This window comes from Aquarana catesbeiana, linkage group LG06 (genome assembly GCF_042186555.1).
Source record: "Aquarana catesbeiana isolate 2022-GZ linkage group LG06, ASM4218655v1, whole genome shotgun sequence".
NCBI lineage: Eukaryota > Metazoa > Chordata > Amphibia > Anura > Ranidae > Aquarana > Aquarana catesbeiana.
In genome coordinates, this window is record NC_133329.1 from 174,947,764 (window position 1) to 174,969,662 (window position 21,899).

Below are 21,899 nucleotides of genomic sequence, written 5' to 3' on the forward strand. Positions count from 1 at the left end.
TATATGAAATAAATAGAAATGAATCTCACCAAGTGACATAAAAATAATCAGTGAGCAAACATATTACAATTCAATCAATGTTAAAAACTAAAATCGCAAGTGCATGTGAAAAAAATTATTGAAAAAGAAGTCCAATCGTGATGAAACGCGTACGGAGGAGCCTACGACGGTGACGTCATCACGTTCTCGGATGGGCTTGAATACAGGAAGTGAATCGCGGTACACGGAGACGCCACCGCTCTGCTAGATATTTCATATGCTGCATACCTTCTGCTATATTGTAAGTGTGATTCCTTCGTTTTTACTATTAAATCTCTTTTATCATACAATATTGCGCTATGGAAGTGTTCTCTTTTGTATTTCCGGTTTTGATGGATTGTTAGAACCACTGATCCTGCATTGTACCCCTGGTTTTGGGAGACCATAATCCCTATGCTGGGCGAGACTGCCGTAATAGCAGTCATCACCGTCCGGTAAGCGGATTCTACTCACACACGCTTTGGTGGATCATTTATAGGCACCTTTGTCACATCTTTTCCTGGATGGGTGTTCTTTATTTTCTTGTGGATTGATCAAGAACTTTTGGACTTCTTTTTCAATAATTTTTTTCACACGCACTTGCGATTTTAGTTTTTGTTTAACATTGATTGAATTGTAATAGGTTTGCTCACTGATTATTTTTATGTCACTTGGTGAGATTCATTTCTGTTTCATATATTATATTAGCGCTGCACTTTGCTGTTTATTATACTTTATGAAGGTAAACAGACAAAAAAAAAAAAAAAAAATATGGGATGGTAAGCTGTCACATTACTTATATTTATAAAAGATGCTAAATTAGGAACAGTGTGCTTTGCCCACAACCACCAATAAAACAAACTTGCAGACTGTTAGGATGGATTATGATAGCGATCTATGTATGTATAACAGTCTGGAACATTCTTAAAATTGCATATGAAAAACAGAGCAATATATTACCAATACATAAGACCTTTCCATATACACATTCCTAGAGATCCAAGAAAAAAAAAAAACCCAAGCTAAATGGTGGCCATACAGAGTCAGCCATACTGTCCGATTTGTTGAAAAAACATTTGATCAGATCATTATGTGTATGGACACCATTAGCTTAGTAAGATTCTACTCAAACCTGTCCACTGTATAAATTAGCCTTGTCAGGTTAATGCAGTGGTGTACAGCAAAGCTCAATATACTGTAGCAAAAAATGAAAATCCCTTACCTCTAATAAAAAAAAAAAAAAAAAAAAAAAGTTAAAGAGAACAATACTCAATACGGTCTCATCGAGCTCTCCACCTGGCCGCTGATGTCTTCCAGCAGCCTGCTTCTGGGTCCCGATTGCCAGCCAGTGTCATTGGCTGAGTTGGGATGATGTCACTGCCACGCACGCGCGGGAGTTCAGTCAGATTCAGCATTGCCGAATACTGTGAGCTGTGCGCGCACGGCTCACTGTAGAAGGGCAGACAGGCAGGTAAGTAGTTTTAATACAGACGAGACAAAGCACATCTCTTCTCCAATATTACTATTACTTAGCCTAGTTCCACTTTAAAATATTTTGTGCTGTACATTATAATTTGTGGGAGTGACCATCTTCACAATTTAAGTTGATCACTTAGACCTTGAGTGGCTACAAAGATCCCTGGTGATTTCCCCATATATTTGGTGCAGCATAAAATGCACTAAATATGACTGATCCTCTATATCACTGGTTCTCAACAATGTCCTCAAGTACCCGCAACAGGGCATGTGTGCAGGTTTTCTTTTAGCTTGCACAGGTGCTTTAAATCAGAGTCAATGGCTTGGTTTTTTGGACAGCTATTTTATTTAAGAGACATGCCAAAAACATGGCCTGTTGGAGGTACTTGAGGACAAGGTTGAGAACCACTGCTCTACATTATTAGCAAGCGGACCACAATAGCACCTATAATTAGCTGCCTTCCTTTAAAAATATACACAATCATAATATATATCGGTCTCCAATGCAGTGTGCAAAGAAGCAGTGTGTGCTGGTCTATAAAACAATGGCTGCCAATAAAAGAAACTGATTTTTTATGTACAGTATGCCTACCTGCAGAACATACTTACATTTTTCTGTGGCTAAAACAAAATATAATATTTTTATAGGACAGCTATACAATGATACAGTGTCATTTTCCCCAACAAACACCCCCCTCAGTGTACCCAGCAGTGATACGGATTTGCTTTCAGCCCTGTTCTGGAAACGTTCATTGTGCCTTGCTTGGCACAGCCTTTCGTTGTAAATAGTGCCAGTTGGGCAGTAGGACCACTGTGCATCTGAAAAAAAAAAAAAAAAAAAAACTTGCCCTTTAACAATATGAGGAAACCTAAAGGAGTACCATGACATGCTAATGTTTCCTTTTCAGAGCTCACTATCCCTGCATGATTGCATAAGTACTATTGATTAATATACCGGTGTTCCTATAACAAAGCTTTGAAAAAACAGGAACCTCTAGGGGTAATGGAGGAACAGACTTGGGAAGCTAAGGTATTAAAACTAATTTGGGACAGTTTACAGAAAGACATAAAAGTGAAAGACCAGTAACTTTTGGTAACCGATAAGTAAATCAGCTTTTACTAGTATGTCAATGCAGAGCACCAAAATACCAAATTTGGACTAGATTCCACAGATTAGAGTCCTCTTTCAACTCAGGTGTTAAACAGCAAAGGTTCCCATTTGCCGTGTGCACACTTACTTCAATCCTCTGTTGGAGTCACATACATTACACCCATCTTTAAAAACCACCAATTTAGTAAGATGAAAGGATTTCAAAACATGAACTCCACACAATGAAGGCTTCTTGAAATGAGCGGTTATTTGAGTAATCCATTATGAAAATGTACATGAAGTTTAACTTCTTGATTTTAGTGGTTTTCCAATAGGACGCTTAATGTTCACGGTGCTATATTTCCTACAGTATCATCTTGACTACACCTTGAGGAGAGTGCATCCCTTGCAAAGGAATGTCCTGGGACACCGATCCCACAAAATCCAATCTTTTAGCTAGCCTGTAAAGAAAGAACACAACATTTTAACAAAAAAGAAATTGCAAATCATTATGAAAAAAAGCATCACATGACACTTAGCATACATATAGTTCACATTTACCTTTCCTTCCACTTTTTCATTTTTGAAAAGTAAAATACTAAAAAAAAAAAAAAAAAAAAAAAATAAAAATAAAAACACGACAATAATCTGGGGACAGGTCATATAATGTGTACTGTATAGTAAACAAGTGAATTCTTATTCACCTTTGAATATTTGCAGTGTAGGCAATTCAAAAGATGAACTAAATAGCTAGATATGGAAAACATTTAGGTACCTGGTAACTCTGAGAAGTCTTCCAGGGCAGCATCGGAGATAGGCTGCTCCCACCTTTAAAACAGGAAACACAGTTGTCCACCATTCTAAAAAGTTGGAAACCCAGGTAACCAAAATGCCTAGATGAGAATTTGGTCTGTTGATACTTTAATACTGAGGCATACAGGTATGACTGACAATTGGGGTGGCAACAAGTGCTACCCTGGAAGACTTCTCATAAAAAGTTACCAGGTACCAAACTCGGTTTTCTCCAATTGTTTTCCAGGGCAGAACCTGAGGGGATGTAGCAAGCAATATTTACTGGGGGTGGGGGAAGCAAGGCCTGCAACACTTTGTGCCCAAAAGTCTGATCCTGACTGCACAGGCGGTGGATGCGGTAATGCCTAAGGGGGGTTTTGAAGCTCGACCATGTTGCTGCCCTGACGATCTGCTTCAGTGTTGCCCCAGCTCTTTCTGCAACCGAGGAAACCCAGGCCCTGGTAGAGTGAGCTTTGATCCCAAGGTTGTGCACTTGATAGGCCAACTGTATAGCCAGCATGATCCATCTAGCTATAGTACTTTTCGAAGCTGGTTTCCCCTTGTTGTTCCTTGAGTGAAGAACAAACAGAGAAGTAGATTTTCACCAGTCCTTGGTTCTTTTAAAAAGGTACGCTATAAGTATTTTCCCGACGTCCACTTTGGAATATTGAAGCTGGAAGGGAGGGAATGATAATAGTTTTATGAAAAGTTAAAGACTTTAGGCAAGAAAGCCGCATCTGAAAAGTCATTTTATTTTATCTAGCTGAATTGAACAGTAGGGTTCCATCATGGATAGCACCGTATTTTCGCTTACTTTCCTGGCTGATACCAAGGCCACTTAGGGGTACCACCCAGAAATGGAACTTCTGCTGAAATGATTCCTCCCCCCCCTCTGGTGCCACATTTGGCACCTTTGGGGGGGGGGGGCAGATACCTGTCAAATTCAGGTATCTGCTTCCACTTCTGGGCATATATTGCTGCACTTTGTGCGGCGAACTATGCAATGTCTGGGCCCTCCTCTCCCCCCCGCTGTCTTGGGGGGGGGGGGGGGGGGGGAACACAGGTCCCAGAAAACAGCAGGAACCATTCCGATTGCGCAACGCAACTTGCGCATGCGCAGTAGGAAACAGGCTGTGAAGGTGCAAGGTTTCACTTCCTGTTTCCCTTAGTAAGGATGTTGGCGCCTGTACCCGGAGCCAAGGGATGGGGTCGGCTTTGTGTGAGGACATTGCGGGCTCCCTGGACAGGCAGGTGCCCTTATATTAAAAGACGGCAGCTGCAGTATTTGTAGCTGCTGACTCAATTTTTTCTTCCCCAGGAGGAACTCTGCCTTAAAGTAAGGTACAGTATTTATCTGAACATTCCTCCAACGGATCGAATGGGGCCGCGAGAAAACCTCTAAGAACCGTGGAAAGGTCCCATACCGGGACTTGGCTGTGTTATTGGTCTAAATCTTCTTAAGGAACCTTTTTATGAGTGGGTCTTCTGCCAATCTGATGTCAAAGGAGGAAGAGAAGGCCACTACTTAAGAATGTTATGGGAAAGGTTTTTGTCTGCCCCTTACTGCAGAAAATCTAGAACTGGGGAGTATTTCCCTCTGAGCTCCCTTTATTTTTGTTCCAGGTGACAAACCTGTCGCAAATTTTTTGTTAATGGCCCTGGTGACTTTCTGCTGGCCAGTATGGTGTTACTCTGTTCGACAGCCCCTTCCTTTGCAACATCACCCTCTCAGCAACTAGGTGGAAAGATATCAACCTGATGATCAGGTGGGCTATCGGCCTTTGTGCCAGAAGATTTGGCAAGTCTGGCAATTTTAAGTGTGCTTGCCAGGATCACTATTGTTTTTTTCTAGATATTTTGAATCACTTTGGGTATTAGGGTGGCGGGGGAGGCATAGCTGGTATGACCAGTTTTGATCAAAGGCGTTCACTCCTAGATTGCCGCCTGTTGGGTCCAGAGAGAAACATTTCAGAACTTTCACGTTGACCTTTGACGCAAACAAATCCACCTCAAGCATCCCCAAAGTTTCAGTAATCCAGGAGAAGGTTGGTTGATTTAGGGACCATTCTGTCTGTTTCACTGCATTTCAGCTCAAAAAGTCTACAAGGGTATTGTCTATTGGATTGCCGAGATAGACCTGATATTAACTTCCGCCCACAATAGGATATCCATCAGACACATTAGGTGAGGAGATTGTGTTCCTCATCGTCTGTTTAGATAAGCCATGGTGCTGGCATGGTCTGACTCGACCTGGACATGCTTGCCCTGAAAGCGATGACTGAAATGCCCTCAAAGCTTGCTCTACTGCTTTTAACACCCTCATTAGAGGAGGCTTATGTCCAGTGGGGATTCCATTTGCCTTGCGTTAAGCAGTCCGTCATATGCGCTCCCCACCGCTAGCAGTGCATCCATCAGCGTCCTGTGTAACAGAGTGGATTTCCACCAATGGAGAGTGTCCTTGACTGACTGTGGGACCTGTATAGTTGTGTCCAGAGTTGTTGGATTCCCTTTCCACTGGTCCTGAAGATGGTTTTTGCAGTGGCCTCGCATGTAGTTGAGCCCATGTGGATGGGCAGAATAGAGGATGTGAGACTCAATGACTATCAGACGGGGCATGACAGTTCTGGGACTTATGCCATTGTCAAATATGTTACTACCTGGTCTTTTCTTCCATAGATTTTTGCTTTACTGACATCCATCACATAGCCTAGGTACCCTTTGGCTTAGGATTGAGACTTTTTTTGAAGTTCACTATCCAGGCAAGCTCTTGCAAGTAATTGAGGTTTGTGTGCAGATTGTTTGTCAGGCTCTTCGCTGAATCTGAATAGGAGGTCGTCCAAATATGGAACTCCTATGCCCTGTTGTCTTAAAGCTTCTGCCACAATTTTTGGGAAAATTATGGGCGCGGAAAAAATTCCAAAAGGGCAAGGTGTATTGCAGGTGTAGGGGTTGCTTTTGGAACCAGGACCGCAAATCTCAGATATATCTTTGGTGACTTTTTATTGGTATGTGTAGGTAGGCGTCTTGCTAGTCTACCGTTGCCATGAAGACTCCGGCAGGTAGGCTATTCCATGACTGAGTAGATGAATTCAATTCTGAACCAGTTTTAATTTATCTTTCTGTAGAGGTTTTAGATTCAGTAAGAGTTTCCCCGGTGGCTTCTTTCTTGCGAATATGTGCAAGTAGAAGCCTGTTCCTTCTCCCAGTGGGACTGGACAAATTACCTTTTTGAGGCAATTCTAGAGGGCATAAAAAGGCCCTCCGCTCGGTTTTTGTTCCTCTGAAGTGTGGTCGCTAAGTATCTGGTTGGGGGGGGGGGGGGGGCCCTATTAAGTATCCTGTTGCAATTCTGCAGAGTCTGTCTGCCCCCACCTGTAAACCGTAATTGTTTCTCATTTCTGGACGAGGAAGGCTTGAGGATGAAGTCTTCCTTGTTCTTCCTCGAGAAGGCCAGCGTTTAGTTTCTCCTTTATTAAAATTTCCTGGGCTGAAGAAAAGGCATTTTCCCTGGCTTCTTCTGGCACCGTGGAAAACCCTTTTTCCTGTCAGCAGTCCTGTCTAGGATGGCTTCCAAGTCTGGGCCAAAAAGAGTAAATTTACCCGTTAAGTGGATGCCACACAATCTTTTTTGAGGGGATGTCCCCAGTCCACGTCTTCAGCCATAAGGCTCTCCTGGCTGATCGGATTAATGCCATAGTTCTGGATGTTATCTGCACTGCTTCTGCTGACGCATCTGCTAGGTAGGCTGCCGCTCTGGTTAAAGCAGGGATGGACAGTTTTGATTAGCTCTTCCCTAGGCACATCCCCCTCTAGAAGTTCTTGGAGTTGAGTCAGCCATACTAGTAGAATGCTAGCAGTGCAGGTAGATGTGATTGATGGATTTAGATAGTGGCCAGTACTTAACAGTTTACGTCCTGCTATATTGTCACCCATTTGCCTTACGAATCTCAAAATTCTATGTGGCAGATAGACACCATCAACAACTGACAGGAGCTGTGTCACACTATAGACATTTATTTTGTTTTTCAGCACCAATAAAACATAAGCTGAGATCCAAACACAAAGCAGTAGAAATCTTCCAAGTACTGTGTCAAATCTTAAAAGTCACCTTCTACTGTTCTGAAGTTTAGGAAATAATGGAATCAAAAGACTTTACTGCCTCTTAAAACTCTAGCTTCAACAGCCATGCCATTGCAGCCAGTGACTGTAAAGCTGCATTCACACCTGAGCATTCCGTTTTCAGGCAGAAAGTTGCAATTGGTGACCATTTGACCTGTGCACAATGTTAAAAAAAAAAAAAAAAAAAAAGCCTGTAATCTGCCTAAAAGCTCTAGAACTTGTTTGAGCTTCAGGCATTTTGGAGTGGAGCCGTGAACCATCTCCATAGAGAATTCATTTTTTTCCCCCTCTAGCGTTTTGTAGCTTCAGGCTTTAAGCTACAAATCACTCAGGTGTGAATGGGGCCTTAAGGATTAAAGCGAATACCTTGTGACTTGGTCCTTACTAATCCAGCAGCATCCAAGGCCCGTTCCAATACATTCACAATGTCGGAATAACACGCTCTCCTTGGCCACGCCAGGGCAACAAAAATCACTGGAGTGCCTGCTACGCAAAACCTGTGAAGCAGATGATGTAGCAGTACTAGGGGTGCACCAAATGGGTTTTTTGGTGCCAAAACCGATACCGAAAATGAAAAATACACTAGGCCGAAAACTGAAAGTGTCCGATACTTTTTAAAAAATATCTTGGTACAGGAGATGGTCAAAGACTGCAGACATGGTACAGGAGATGGTCAGAGATTGCAGACATGGGACAGTAGATAAATGCATTCCTTTAAATGCAGCCTGTCAGTGCCCAGCTGCCTACCAGTGCCCATCATTTGCAGCCTGCCTGTGCCTCACCAGTGCCCAGCAACCTACCAGTGCCCATCATGCAGTCTGCCTTAGGCATGTCAGACAGAATCAGGACAGGGCAGTGTTAGCAAGGCAAAGCCAAGAACAATGCTCTATGGAGGAAAGCTGTCCTCAACGCAGTGTGCTGACAGCTTTTCTCCCTAGATAGAGCACGGTTTTGCTTTCAGCCGCCTCGTCAAGGAGGGAGGGAGAGGACTGGACTGGGGCTGGACGGGGATGGTCCAGAACTACACCCCCGCACTGGGCAGCACCAGGGGCGGGGGGCGGGGCCCCGCCCCATTTTCTGCATCATTATTGGCGTGATTTCCTTTTGGCATTTTGCCAAAAAGCCCATTTTCGGACGCCGAAATTTCGGTGCATCCCTAAACAGTACGGTGGAAAACACCAAATTGGAAAGCAATGGACTCATTGTGCCATAGAACCGACCGCAAACACTTGAGGATCCCTGGTTCTGGAGGCAAACCTGTCCGGCTTTGTACTGAACCTGGACACCAGAATATCAACATCTGGGGAGCCCCACTATCGACAAGAGTTCCTCAAACACCTTCATGTTTAAAGCCTACTCCCCTGGAGACAGCTTTTGACAGCTGAGTAAAACTGCCTAGCAAATTTCCACACCTGGAATATGCACGGTGGACAGTCTGGGAACGTGAAGTTCCTCTTGGGCCACCCAGCTTCTGGTGCCTCCTAAATGATTTATAAATGCCATCACTGTGGCATTGTCCGACTGGACCCTTACAGGAACACCCTTCAGCTGCACCAGTAAATGCAGAAGGACAAAATTAATTGCCCTCAGTTCCAAGGATGTTAATTGGCAACGATATCTCCTGCGGTGACCAAGTCCCCTAGACAAAAAGATTGTCCAGATTTGGAGTCTCAGTGCATACACTAAGGTGAGGGCACAAAGGAAATCTTCCAGATTTCTGCTCGATTCAGTCTCTCCACTAGAAGGGTTCCTCTTTCATCATGCAGTAAGCTCAGACCTTGAGACTTTGTCTTGAAGGGGGTAGCTTTGCAGCTGGAGATTTCAGCTATAGGCATTTGCCAAATTAAACAGATGTTTGCTGAAAGTATCCTTACAGGCAGAGTTCAAATGAAAAATCTTCCTATATGGTTAAAGCAGTTGTAAACCTCCAATGAAAAATACCCCCCCACCTGCAAGGCAATGACATAATGTGCTAGTATGCATCGCATATGCAATACTCACCTTGAAACAAAGCCCTCCAGGGCTGTAATGTCACCGCTGAGAGGGCCGACATGTTCCCCATCTGTCTTCGAGTTTGTGGGCTCCAGCTATGTGATTGGCTGGAGCCGCCGTTTCCGGCACAGGCTTTAAAGGTCTGACACTGTAAGCTGGACCTTCAGGAGGGCATGCGCCAATGAGGCAAGTTTAGGAGATATTTACAGTACCTATGGGTAAGCCCTATTATAGGTCTCTCTCTCTCTCTCTCTGTCATTCATCTGGGACTGGTCACTGGGCCACTGGTCCCAGATGATTGACAAGAGGGAGGGGAGAGAGGCGATCTCCCTTCCTGCACCGAGGGAAGTGATGTCAACAGCCCAGGCACCGAAAGAGGCAAACTACGAGGGACCCCCTAGCAACAGGCATTTAGAGGTGAGAAAAAAAAAATTTCTCCAAATTTTTATTTTTTTTTATTTTTCTTTAAAAACACATTACAAATTTTTTTTTTTTTTTGGGGGGGGGGGGGGGGGGGGTGTTGGAACTCCACTTTAATGCAGATCTTCACCCAAAAGGGGATGCTCCGCTTGTTTGCGCCCCTCCACTGCCATATTTGGCACTTTTTGGGCGGAAGCGGGTACCTGGTTTTGATAGATACTCGTTCCCACTTCCAGACAGACTGCTGTGGCGATCTGAGCCGACGCCACCCCCCCTCCCCCCGCAGCCTTCTGGGACAGATCACAAGTCCCAGAAGAAAGCAGAACCATTCACAAAGCGCAGCGTGACTCGCACATGCGCAGTAGGAAACAAGGCTTCACTGCCTGTTTCCCTTACCCAATATGCTGGTGCCTTGACCCAAAGCCAATTAACCACAAAGACCAGAAGACTTGGCAGCTGAATGACCAGGCAATTTTTTGCAATACGGCGCTGCGTCACTTTAACTGACAATTGCGTGGTCGAGCGACGCAGTAACCAAACAAAAATTGACGTCTTTTTTCCCCCCACAAATAGAGCTTTCTTTTGGTGGCATTTGATCACCTCTGCGGCTTTTATTCTTTGTGCAAAAAAAAAAAAAAAAAAAAAAAAGGCGACAATTTTGAAAAAAAATATAAATCATAATTTTTTACTTTTCTATAATAAATACCCCCAAAAATGTCTTAAATTTCTTCCTCAGTTTAGGCCAATATATATTCTAATTTTTTTTATTTTACAAAAATAACGCAATAAGCGTGTATTGATTGGTTTGCGCAAAAGTTATAGCGTCTACAAACTATGGGAAAGATTTAAGGCATTTTTATTATTTTTACTAGTAATGATGGTGAGTTGCGATTTTAAGCAGTACTGCGACAAGGCAGGGAAGGGGTTAACACTAGGGGGCGATCAAGGACTTAAATGTGTGTTCCCTAGGTGTGTTCTAACTGAGGGGATAGAACTGACTGTAGGAGACATATTGTTGTCCCTACGTAGTAGGATCAATCAATATGTCTCAGGGGTGTGTGTGTTTATACACACACACACACACACACACACACACACACACACACACACACACACACACACACACACACACACACACACACACACACACACACACACACACACACACACCTGTTCCTGGTCTCGTGCACGCGATCGCGCCCGCCAGCGGCACACGCACCTATTGCCTTTAGAGAAAAAAAAAAAAAAGTTAGGACGTACACATACGGCGATTCGCTGGAACGAACCACTTTGCCGCCATAAGCCGATCGATAAGTGGTTAAAGTGGAATCAGCTCAGGTGAGGACATTGCTGGATCCCTGGACAGGCAAGTATCCCTTTGTTAAAAGTCAGCAGGTACAGTACTTGTAATGAAAATCAAGAAATAAACAGAGTGCACCAGCCTAGTGCATTATTCTCAATTTTACTTTATTAAATACCAACATGCGCTTGAATACAGCATATCAAATATTCAAATGGCCCAAGGTTATCAGTGGTGTACCCCAAGGTTCAGTGTTGGGACCCTTACTTTTTAACATCTTTATAAATGATATAGGGTCTGGTATTAAAAGTACCATTTCAGTCTTTGGAGAGGACACCAAGCTATGCAGTGGAATAACGTCCTTACAGGATGTCTCCATTTTACAAGCCAACCTCAATTCACTGTCTAATTGGGCGACTATGCGGCAGATGAGGTTTAATGTTGATAAATGTAAAGTAATGGACTTGGGGGCAACAGGAATGCATGCATCATACATACTAGGGGGAGTTCATAGTGGAATAAAATCTGGGGGTTTTGGTAGATCATAAGCTGAATAATAGCATACAATGCCAAGCTGTGGGAGAGAGACCAAGACCGAGAGAGTTCATTTTGCCCCTGTACAAATTAGTAAGGCCTCATCTGGACTATGCAGTTCAGTTTTGGGCACCAGTTCTCAAAAAGGATATCAGGGAACTAGAGAGAGTGCAGAGAAGGTCAACCAAACTGATAAGAGGCATGGAGGAGCTCAGCTATGAGGAAAGATTAGAGGAACAGAATTTATTCAGTCTTGAGAAGGAGATTAAGGGGTGATATGATCAACATGTACAAATATATAAGGTGTCCATATAGCAATCTTGGTGTTGAGTTATTCACTTTACAGTCAACACAGAGGGCAAGGGGGCACTCTTTACTCCTAGAGGAAGAGATTTCATTTCCAAATACAGAAAGGTTTCTTCACAGTAAAAGCTGTGAAAATGTGGAATAGTCTCCCTCCAGAGGTGGTTCTGGCCAGCTCAGTAGATTGCTTTAAGAAAGGCCTGGATTATTTCCTAAATGCACACAATATAACTGGGTACTAACATTTATAGGGGAAGTTGATCCAGGAAGGAATTTTTTCCCCTGTTGTAGCAAATTGGATCATGCTTTGCTGGGGTTTTTCGCCTTCCTCTGGATCAACTGTGGGTATAGGACTGGGTATATGGGATTGTTTGATATTTATTTTTATGGTTGACCTAGATGGACTTGTGTCTTTTTTCAACCTAACCATCCAACCACGTAGGCAGCTTTACGTCCACGGTATCAACCTTTTGCCAAGACACTATTCAGGAGGTATCGCCTCTTCCTCAGAGCCAACTAACGCGTCAGCCAGTCTTCCTATGGGACGTTTCATCTGTTTTGTGATACCATGGAGGTAAAGCTGCCTAATATTTGATATGCTGTATTCAAGCGCATGTTGGTGATTATGCTTTTATTTAATAAAGTAAAATTTAGGATAATGCACTAGGTCAGTGCACCCTCGGTTTATTTCAGTGCATCTAGACACCCCCCAGTCTTATGAGGGCAGCCATGTGGCATTTATCAGGATTTGCCAGGACAAGAGCCTAGAGTAACACCCCTGTGGGGCACCTTCCAGCACAGATGTGTTTATATTGAAGCTACAGTATTTGTAGCTGCTAACCTAAATTTTTCTGGGGGAAACTCTTTAAGGTTAGTTTCTGTGGACTAGGTCACAATCTTGTGATATTTAAGCAGACAGATTTGAGTGCAACACTCAACTGATTCCGGTGAACTTTTTTTTTTACATTTACATACAGGACATCTTTGTGCAGGTTCACAAGATCAGTGAATCCAGCAAATTATCCATATTAACATTCTTTATTTTTTTTCCCAGTTGTAGACCATTTCCTTACACAAGTGAATCCCATAAATGGACTCATCCCAGTTTGTGTCCTTATAGGTTACCCGATCAGCTCGCTAAGATTTTGCTAGCTTTGACCCCCATCTCACACATTTCTCTTAAAGAATTGTGCATCAATTATTGTTGGGAATAAGATATTGTTTGGGGTCTTTATCCCCTTTCCTTCTGTGAACACTGGGCTTTTTTGCAATTTTTGATTTTACGATTTTCATGGGTCTCATTAGGGCACATTCTCCATCCTTGCTAACCCAAGCTTCTCTTTTTTTTTTTTTTCTAGGGGATTAGGCTTTTGTAGGATTGCTTCTTGGTTTGGCATTTCTTCCTTTTTGCATTCAATACTTTTATTTTTTCACTTATTTAGTCCTTTACCTCTTGCACATGTGTATACATGCTTCTAAATTGTCTAAAATCAGTTTTCAGTATGGCTATACCACACATGAAGCTCTTGACTATGGTGCATTTTTCACTCACTTGTCCTTTTAAAAACTTTGAGTGGTTTACCCACATCAATATTTAGGTGGCGGATGATGGTATTTATTACCCTGCCACCAGCAGACCCGCATCTCCATGACTAAGCCTGGGGGTGGGGCAAAACATGTTGGGGATGTGGCCTGGATTGAGCCGAGGCTGCTTTTATCTGCTACCCACTCGGGCTGTCTTCCCATTTCTGCAGCATTGCTGGCAGTTGCCGTTTACCTTCATCACATGAAGGAGCGGTCTTTCAAAAACACCTCAAATGCACCCTCTCCCCTGCAGTAGCTCCGAGCTCAGCACTTAAGAGCTCACTCCTCTGATTGTGGATGCAAAAACGTACCAGTGGGCATTTCTTAGCAACATCCTAAAAGTTTTCCAGTCAGGCTTCATGAGGTATGTAAATTGCAGCTTTGACCGAAATTGAATAATGCTCCTGCTATAGGAGTAGGCAGTTTGTTTTCTTCTACAGATGCCTCATCTACATAGGACATTTTTGGTAAAAGATAAACCCTTTAAAATTCCTGGACATCGACTACTGGGCACACTGGGTTCTTATTGAGACAAAAAGCTGCTGGATATACCAAAGGCATACTCAGTAATACCCCATAGAAAGTGGGGTCATTAAAACGGAGTGAACCTTTTTGGTCCATTCTATCTGCAGCCGTTGGTCCGGCACCCGGGAGCTGAGATGCGTGCTGTGGCTCCTCCCTCTCCCCCCTTCCTTCTGCACCTATTGGGTGCGGGGGTCTGGGTGGGTGTCCCCATGCCTCTGACGCCATGCCTATAACGCCCCATGGGCGGTCTGTCACGCACGCGCCTGCTACATCACCGGGGGGGACACTCTGGCCTTTTGCCGCGGTGCCCTTCCCTCTGTGCCGTACCAGCGTGATGCTGGGGGGGGGGGGGGGGGGGACCGTCTGGCATGATGTGGTCGCAATCGCATTCCATCACCTGTTTTATCATCCTTCCACCGCTGACCCAGTATAGAGAGTCTGTACTTCCAGACCCCTGTTTGCCCTCCATCTGGCTTTCCACCCCTTTTGGATCCATCAAGGTAAGCCCATGATACTTACCCCATTATCAGGGTCATGGCCCTGTTTACTCCAAGACCCTTTCATTGACTTATATCGTTACAGACACTAATAGTTTTACTTTGTATATCCCAGAAGTCCTTTATACATATGGGTGATGACCTGTGCTCCCCTGATTTCCAGCTGTTTTCCCTCCTCAGCTCCCGGGCTCAGTGATGGACCCCTGGCATGTGGTTTTGTACGGTTCCAGCTGTGGTTTTATGTGAGCACAACCTGCCATGGCCACTCATATTCAATTTTCCACCTTTCTATACAAGGGTGTACTAACCAGACCAAATGGGTTACCCACATTTTTCCATAGAACATGGATGCACCTGACGAGTGGATACAAGTCCACGAAATGCATACAGCCCACCTCGACGCATCCCACACATATCGATCGATTTTAGATGGTCTTATCCCCTTTTTCTTCTTCATTTATATTTATTTTCATTGTGTGGTGTACCTTGGTCAGTGGAGGATTAGGATGTACCATGTACTTGTTTATGCCACATTATGTGTGTTACTATTATACTGTGATTGACCATTTTTCTACGATGTATGCAACACTGTTATTTATACCATGTCGATCATTGGTCTTAATAAAACATACATATGTTTTGACTTATGCGAACTTGATTGGTCCCACTATGCAAGCCTCATCTAAAGTCCCAACCTCCCCCCTCTTACATACGCATTAGGGATGGGGGCGTGAATTTTTCCTCACATTCCATCTAAAGTGCCAGGTTTCGTCCTTCCCTCATTACCTATCCCCCCCCCCCACAACCTTTTTCGGTCAGTGCAATCTTAAAGTGGAGGTTTGCTGAAAAAAAAAAAAAAGTAAAAGCCAGCAGCTACAAATACTGCAGCTGCTGACTTTTAATATATGGACACTTACCTGTCCAGGGAGCCTGCGGTGTCAGCAGCCGAAGCCAATCCGTCCTTCGGCTCTCGGCTGCTGCCACCGCCATCCTCGGTAAGGGAATAAGGAAGTGAAGCCGCATGGTTCCTACTGTGCATGCATGAGTCGCGCTGCACGTCCTCTCAGGTCCCTGCTGTATTCTGTGTCTCACAGAATACAGCGGGGGAGGACGGGGTAGGCGGCGGAAGTGGCGTAGGTCACCGCAATCACCGCGGTGATCTATGCCAGGAAGTGTGAGCAAATACCTGTATTAGACAGGTATCTGCTCTCTCCTCCCCCCTCAAAGGTGCCAAATTTGACACCGAACGGGGGTGGGGGGGGAGCCAAAAAGTGGAAGTTCCATTTTTGGGTGGAACTCCACTTTAAAGGCCATCCCCGCATTATTCAGTGCGGGGACTAGGAACCATTCCTATGAGCGATAAAAAGCCGTAGGAAAACGGATCCTGATAAAACCAGTCTTCTGAACCCTGATGGAACCATTGAGAAGCTATTTTTTTGTTGGAGCTACACAGATGATACACAGAGACCTTAACCTTCAAACACTAGCAAAAGAAAACTGAAACCTTGCCTAATGAGGGGTTAACACCTAGGTGGGGGGGGGGGGGGATGTCCTATCTGTCCCCATTGTTAAAAACTAAGAAGACACTGTGTCCCGTGATGTACGATAAAGAAATGAGAATTAGCTCAAACAAATGGAAAATAGGAGGTGGGATGCATTTTAGATTACTTACCTCTTTTCACCTGGAGACATGCTGAGAGAGTTTTCATTGCTTTCCCTAAGCTTGTGAACTCGAGCCACTGGTTTGCTGGGAGACTGTTCATACATAAAATTTCTGCAAGAGGCTAGTTTAGATTCCAGGGCCTGCAGAAAAAGAAAAGATCACTTTTTCTTTTTTCGCTAGTTTTACAGAGGACAAACCATTTTTGCACATTAAGCGCTTGCCGACCGCCGCACGAACATTTGCATTGGCAGAATGGCATAGACAGGCAAGTGGACGTACAGGTACATCCCGTTAAAATTGCTGCCGACGGGGGGCGAGCTCCGCGAGTGTGATCACAGGAATACCCACGATCGTCTCACAGAGAGGAAGAACGGGGAAATGCTGATGTAAACAAGCATTTCCCCGTTCTGCCTAGTGACACTGGATCACAGCTCCCTGTGATCGGTAGCGGTGATCAGTGTCGTGTCACACGCCCCCCCCCCCCAGTTAGAATCACTCCCTAGGACAGACTTAACCCCTGCAGCGCCCCCTCCTGGTTAACCCCCCTTTACTGCCAGTCACATTTACACAGTAATCAATGCATTTTTAATCGCACTGATTGCTGTATAAATGTGAATGGTCCCAAAATAGCGCCAAAATTGTCCGATCTGTCCGCCATGTCGCAGTCACAAAAAAAAAAAAAAAAAAAAAAAAAACTTAATAAAAATACCATAAAAAAAACTATTCCCCATTTTGTAGACGCTATAACTTTTGCGCAAACTAAAAAAACGCTTATTGTGATTTTTTTTTTATACCAAAAATACGTAGAAGAATACGTAACGGTCTAAATTAAGGGGGGGGGGGGGGAGAAGTTTTTTTTTTTTTAAATATTTTTTGGGGATATTATAGCAAAAAGTAAAAAATGCTTTTTTTTCACATTGTCGCTTTTATGTTTATAGCGCAAAAAAGAAAAAAACGCAGAGGTGATCAAATACCACCAAAAGAAAGCTCTATTTGGGGGGGGTCGTCAATTTTGTTTGGGAGCCACGTCGCACGACTGCGCATTTGTCAGTTAAAGCGACGCGGTGACGAATCGCAAAAAACTCTGGTCTTTGGCCAGCCAAATGGTCCGGGGCTTAAAGTGGTTAAGGAATGTTCAGCACCGATCTTGGCAGATAAAGAGCAGATTTTCCAAAGAAATAAGAAAAAAAAAAGAAAAACCCCCACCCCCCCCCCAAAAAACTAGCATAAAATCATATGTATAACAAAAAAACTTACCCCAACTTTCCTAAGAAGATCCCCTACTATGTTAAGTGCAGATATTCTTGCAGATGGCGTCAATGGTGTCCCACTGTACCCATCATCCAAACCTGGAATATAAAAGCAGCAATTCAAGGGGGGTGAAAGATCCTGAATGATTTTGACATGACATATTTTACGAATTTAGTGGCGGCTTACAGTGCCTTGAAAAAGTATTCAAACCCCTTGAAAGTTTACACATTTTGTCAGGTTACAACCAAAAACCTAAATGTATTTTACTGGGATTTTATGTAATAAACCAACACAAAGTGGCACAAATTGTGAAGTGGAAGGAAAGTGGTAAATGGTTTTCAACATTTTTTTTTTTTTTTTTTTTTTTTAACAAATAAACACCGGTATGTGAAAAAAGTGTGGCGTGCATTTGTATTCAGCCCCCCGAGTCAATACTTTGTAGAACCACCTTTCACTGCAATTACAGCTTCAAATGGATGTAAACTCTCCCCCACAACTTTATCCCATGTAAATCAGCATAAAAAAACCTCACACACTGCTTGTAGACATCTCCTTATTTGCTTGGTATTATTAGTTTTGCACACTGTGTGCTTGTCTGTCTTTTATCAGGACTCCCTGCGGCACAACACTCAAATCCCACGAGACTACAGAATCAGAGCTTCCTCCTACACCCCATGTGACATCACATGGAGCGTAAACCTGGGCACCGGACTGCATATTGCAGTCTCATCCGCTGAAACTAAGACTGACACAGGCAAACACTAGATAATTGGCACAAGTAAACATTATGAAATTAAACAAGTCGGCTATGAGCAGGGTTGCCATAGAAGCGTTGGATCGAGAAACTGGTTTGGTTAGCAGTACAGGAAGTGCTCTATGTAAGAGCAGAAATACACTACTGTGGACTCAGAAAATACCCAAGATAGTGCTGCCTTACCCCTGAAAACTAGATTTTTTTTAAAGCTTCTTTAAAAAGTAATCAATATGCCATTTGGGCTGGATTACAGTGGCTATAGTTTGATAATTACTTAAAATAATGGACTAAATGAAAAGCAGCATCAGATTGGGAGAGTTTACTTCCTCTTTCAAGTCCTTTTGGGTATGTCTCTACCAGCTTTGCACATCTAGAGTGTGAAATCTTTGGCCAATCTTTTTTGCATAACGCAAGCTCTGTCAGATTGGATGGAGCGCATCTGAACAGCGATTCAAGTCTTGCCACAGATTCTCAATTGAATTTCGGTTTGGATTTTGACTGGGCCATTCTAACACATGAATATGCAGATCTAAACCATTCCATTGTAGCTCTGGTGGTATGTCTAAAGGTCGTTGTCCTGCTGGAAGGTGAACCTCCGCCCCCGTTTCAAGTCTTTTGCAGACTAACAGTTTTTTTCTAAGATTGAAAGATGGATGGAGCCAAATACAGGGCAATCAACTGACAAGCTTGCCTGCCCCTGCTGAAGAAAAGCATCCCCACAACATGATGCTGTCACCACCATGTTTCACGTATGTTCAGGGTGATTGTGCAGTGTAAGTATTCCGCCACAAATAGCATTTTGCCTTTAAGCCAAAATGATCAATTTTGGTCTCATCCGACCAGAGCATGGCTTCTTGCAAACAGGACTTATGGCTTTCTTCTTGCCACTCTTCTATAAAGGCCAGGTTTGTGGTTTAATTTTTAGCATTTTAAACTTACTGCCCATAGGAACACACTTTGCAGTAAGTTTACAGTCACTTTGAAGACTTCCCATTTCTGTTCTGTTCTCATTGATGCCAATATTCCCTCCCAGTCTAAGTCATCGAGAGCAGCCCTCATCCTTGTAAAATGTGCTCTTAACCACTTAAAGACCAGGCCTCTTTTTTCAGACTCTGTGTTTAAAAGTTAAAAACACTTTTTTGCTAGAAAATTACTTAGAACCCCCAAACATTACACTTTTTTTTCCTAACACCCTAGAGAATAAAATGGCGGTCATTGCAATACTTTGTCACACCGTATTTGCGCAGCGGTCTTACAAGCGCACTTTTGGAAAAAAAATTTATTTTTTTTTGAATAAAAAAAAAGTGAAACAGTAAAGTTAGCCCAATTTTTTTTATATTGTCAAAAGATAATGTTACACCAAGTAAATTGATGCCCAACATGTCACGCCCGCTCGTGGAATGGCGCCAAACGTTTACCCTTAAAAATCTCCATAGGAGACGTTTAAAAAAATTCTACAGGTTGCAAGTTTTGAGTTACAGAGGTGGTCTAGGGCTAGAATTATTTCTCTCGCTCCAACAATCGCGGTTATACCTCACATGTGTGGTTTGACCACCGTTTTCATATGCAGGTGGTAATTATGTACGCATTCGCTTCTGTGCGCAAGCTCGTTGGGATGGGGCGCTTTAAAAAAAAATTTTTTTTTTTTTTTTTTACACTGTTTTTAGAAAAAAAAAATTGGGGTCACTTTTATTCCTATTACAAGGAATGTAAACATCCCTTGTAATAGAAAAAAGCATGACAGATCGTCTTAAATATGAGATCGGGGGTCAAAAAGTCCTCAGATCTCATATTTGGACTTGCAATAAAATTTAAAAAAAAAGTGCCTTTAAGACGTATGGGCGAAGTGACGTTTTGACGTAGCTTCCGCCCTGCTATGGTATGGAGACGGGTGGGGGCCATATTACCCTCACGCGTATCCATACCCAGCCACGGATAGGACCCGATCGCCTCCGCCGCTGCCGGCGGCTCCAGTAAGTGGCGGAGGGCGCAGGCCCCTCTCCCGATAACTGATCTTGCAGGAAATCCGCCACAGAGACCACTATTATCGTTAACCAAACCACCACCTGAAGAGATGGATACCTCGGTTGTGGCAGCAGCTGCTGCCATTACCGAGATATCCCTCTTCAAAGTCAGGACGTATATAGTCGTGCGGCAGTCGGTAAGTGGCTTTAAAGTTAATTTTTATCCTACCTGTATGCGTTTGTTGCTTACAGCTAACAAATGAAATAATGTTTTGGTCACTGCTCAAGATATTCTTTAATACAAATATTGGTAATAAGCTCTGCATGGTTTGAGATTACCAGGTGCAGCAGAGTTATTACTCCAGTCAATTTCCTGGAGGTTAAAAGCCCCCATTATCACAGTCCCAGCCCTTGCAGCCCTTCCCATCTGTGCAAGAAGCGGAGTCTCCACTTCCTCACCAACACTGGGAGGTCTATAAAAAACTCCAATGACAAACTTTGTAGTACGCACACCCATAATGCTTCACACACCATCAGGAACCATGAATCAGACTGAGACATAATGTAAACAGAGTAAGCGTGGTCAAAACAAGCCAGAGTTCAGTAACCGGATCGGGTAATCAGCCAAGCCAATGACAGAGATCCAGAGGTAAATGTAGTAGTATAGCAAGCAGGATCAGGAGCCAGAAGGGACATCAGCCGAGCAAGTCTTCAACGGGAACGCAGGAGAAAGTCTCTAATGTTGACAAAGGTGAAGGCAGAGATCAAGAGAGCTGGATGGCTTTAAGTAGGCAGGGCTGACGAGCAGAATCAACAACAGCTGGGTAACTGTGGAGAGAGATGGGAGCTGGCAATTAGCCAACAGCTGAGTGGCCAGCTCAGAGAAGGAAGGGCTGAGCCCAGCCCTGACAGTACCCCCTCCTCAACGACTCCTCCCCCTTGGAGGACCACCAGGCTTGAGGGGAAAAAGTCTATGGGAATCACGGAGAAGAAGGACAGGGGCATGTACGTCCGAGGATGAGACCCAAGAGCGTTCCTTTGGACCGTACCCTTTCCAATGCACCAGGTACTGTATGCGCCCACGGAACCTACGGGAGTCAACAATGGACTGTACTTCATACTCCTCATGGTTCTCAATCTGTACAGGGTGAGGACAGGGCACCGAGGTGGTAAAACTGTTGCAGACCAAAGGTTTAAATAAGGAGACATGAAATATGCATATTAGAAGGAAGGTCTAATGCGTAAGCCACTGGGTTAATTCTGCAAAGAATACGGAAGGGCCCAATAAACCGAGGTGCGAACTTCAGTGAGGGAACACAAAGTCAGAGGTTGTGAGACGACAACCAGACGCTGTCCCCAACCTGGTAAGGCTGCGCAGGCAGGCCTCTAGTCAGCATGGAGTCTGTACCTATGATTAGCATGACACAGAGCCTCCTGGACTTGTGCCCAAGTGGAACGAAGAACAGGGAGATGCTCCTCTAACACAGGAATACTCTGCGGAACAAAATGAGTCAGGCAACATGGAAGGTTGGAAACCATAATTCGCCATAAACGGGGACAATGGGGAAGCAGAATTCAAGGCACTGTTGTGAGCAAACTATGCCCACACTAATAACT

The 21,899-nt window shown here is 43.8% G+C and overlaps 1 protein-coding gene across 2 annotated transcripts in view; it reads right to left on the reverse strand.

Annotated features, from left to right (window-relative positions):
* Positions 1–713: 713 nt before the first annotated feature.
* Positions 714–21,899, reverse strand: part of NDE1 (nudE neurodevelopment protein 1) — a gene marked incomplete at its 5' end in the record, with an annotated part of 86,349 nt that continues 65,163 nt past the window's right edge. Inside the window, 4 exon segments of one of the 2 annotated variants that reach the window (XM_073591147.1) lie at positions 714–3,045; positions 11,078–11,133; positions 16,323–16,453; positions 17,571–17,662. In XM_073591147.1, the coding sequence (XP_073447248.1) occupies positions 11,127–11,133; positions 16,323–16,453; positions 17,571–17,662 (230 nt within the window). 2 annotated transcript variants of the gene reach the window in all.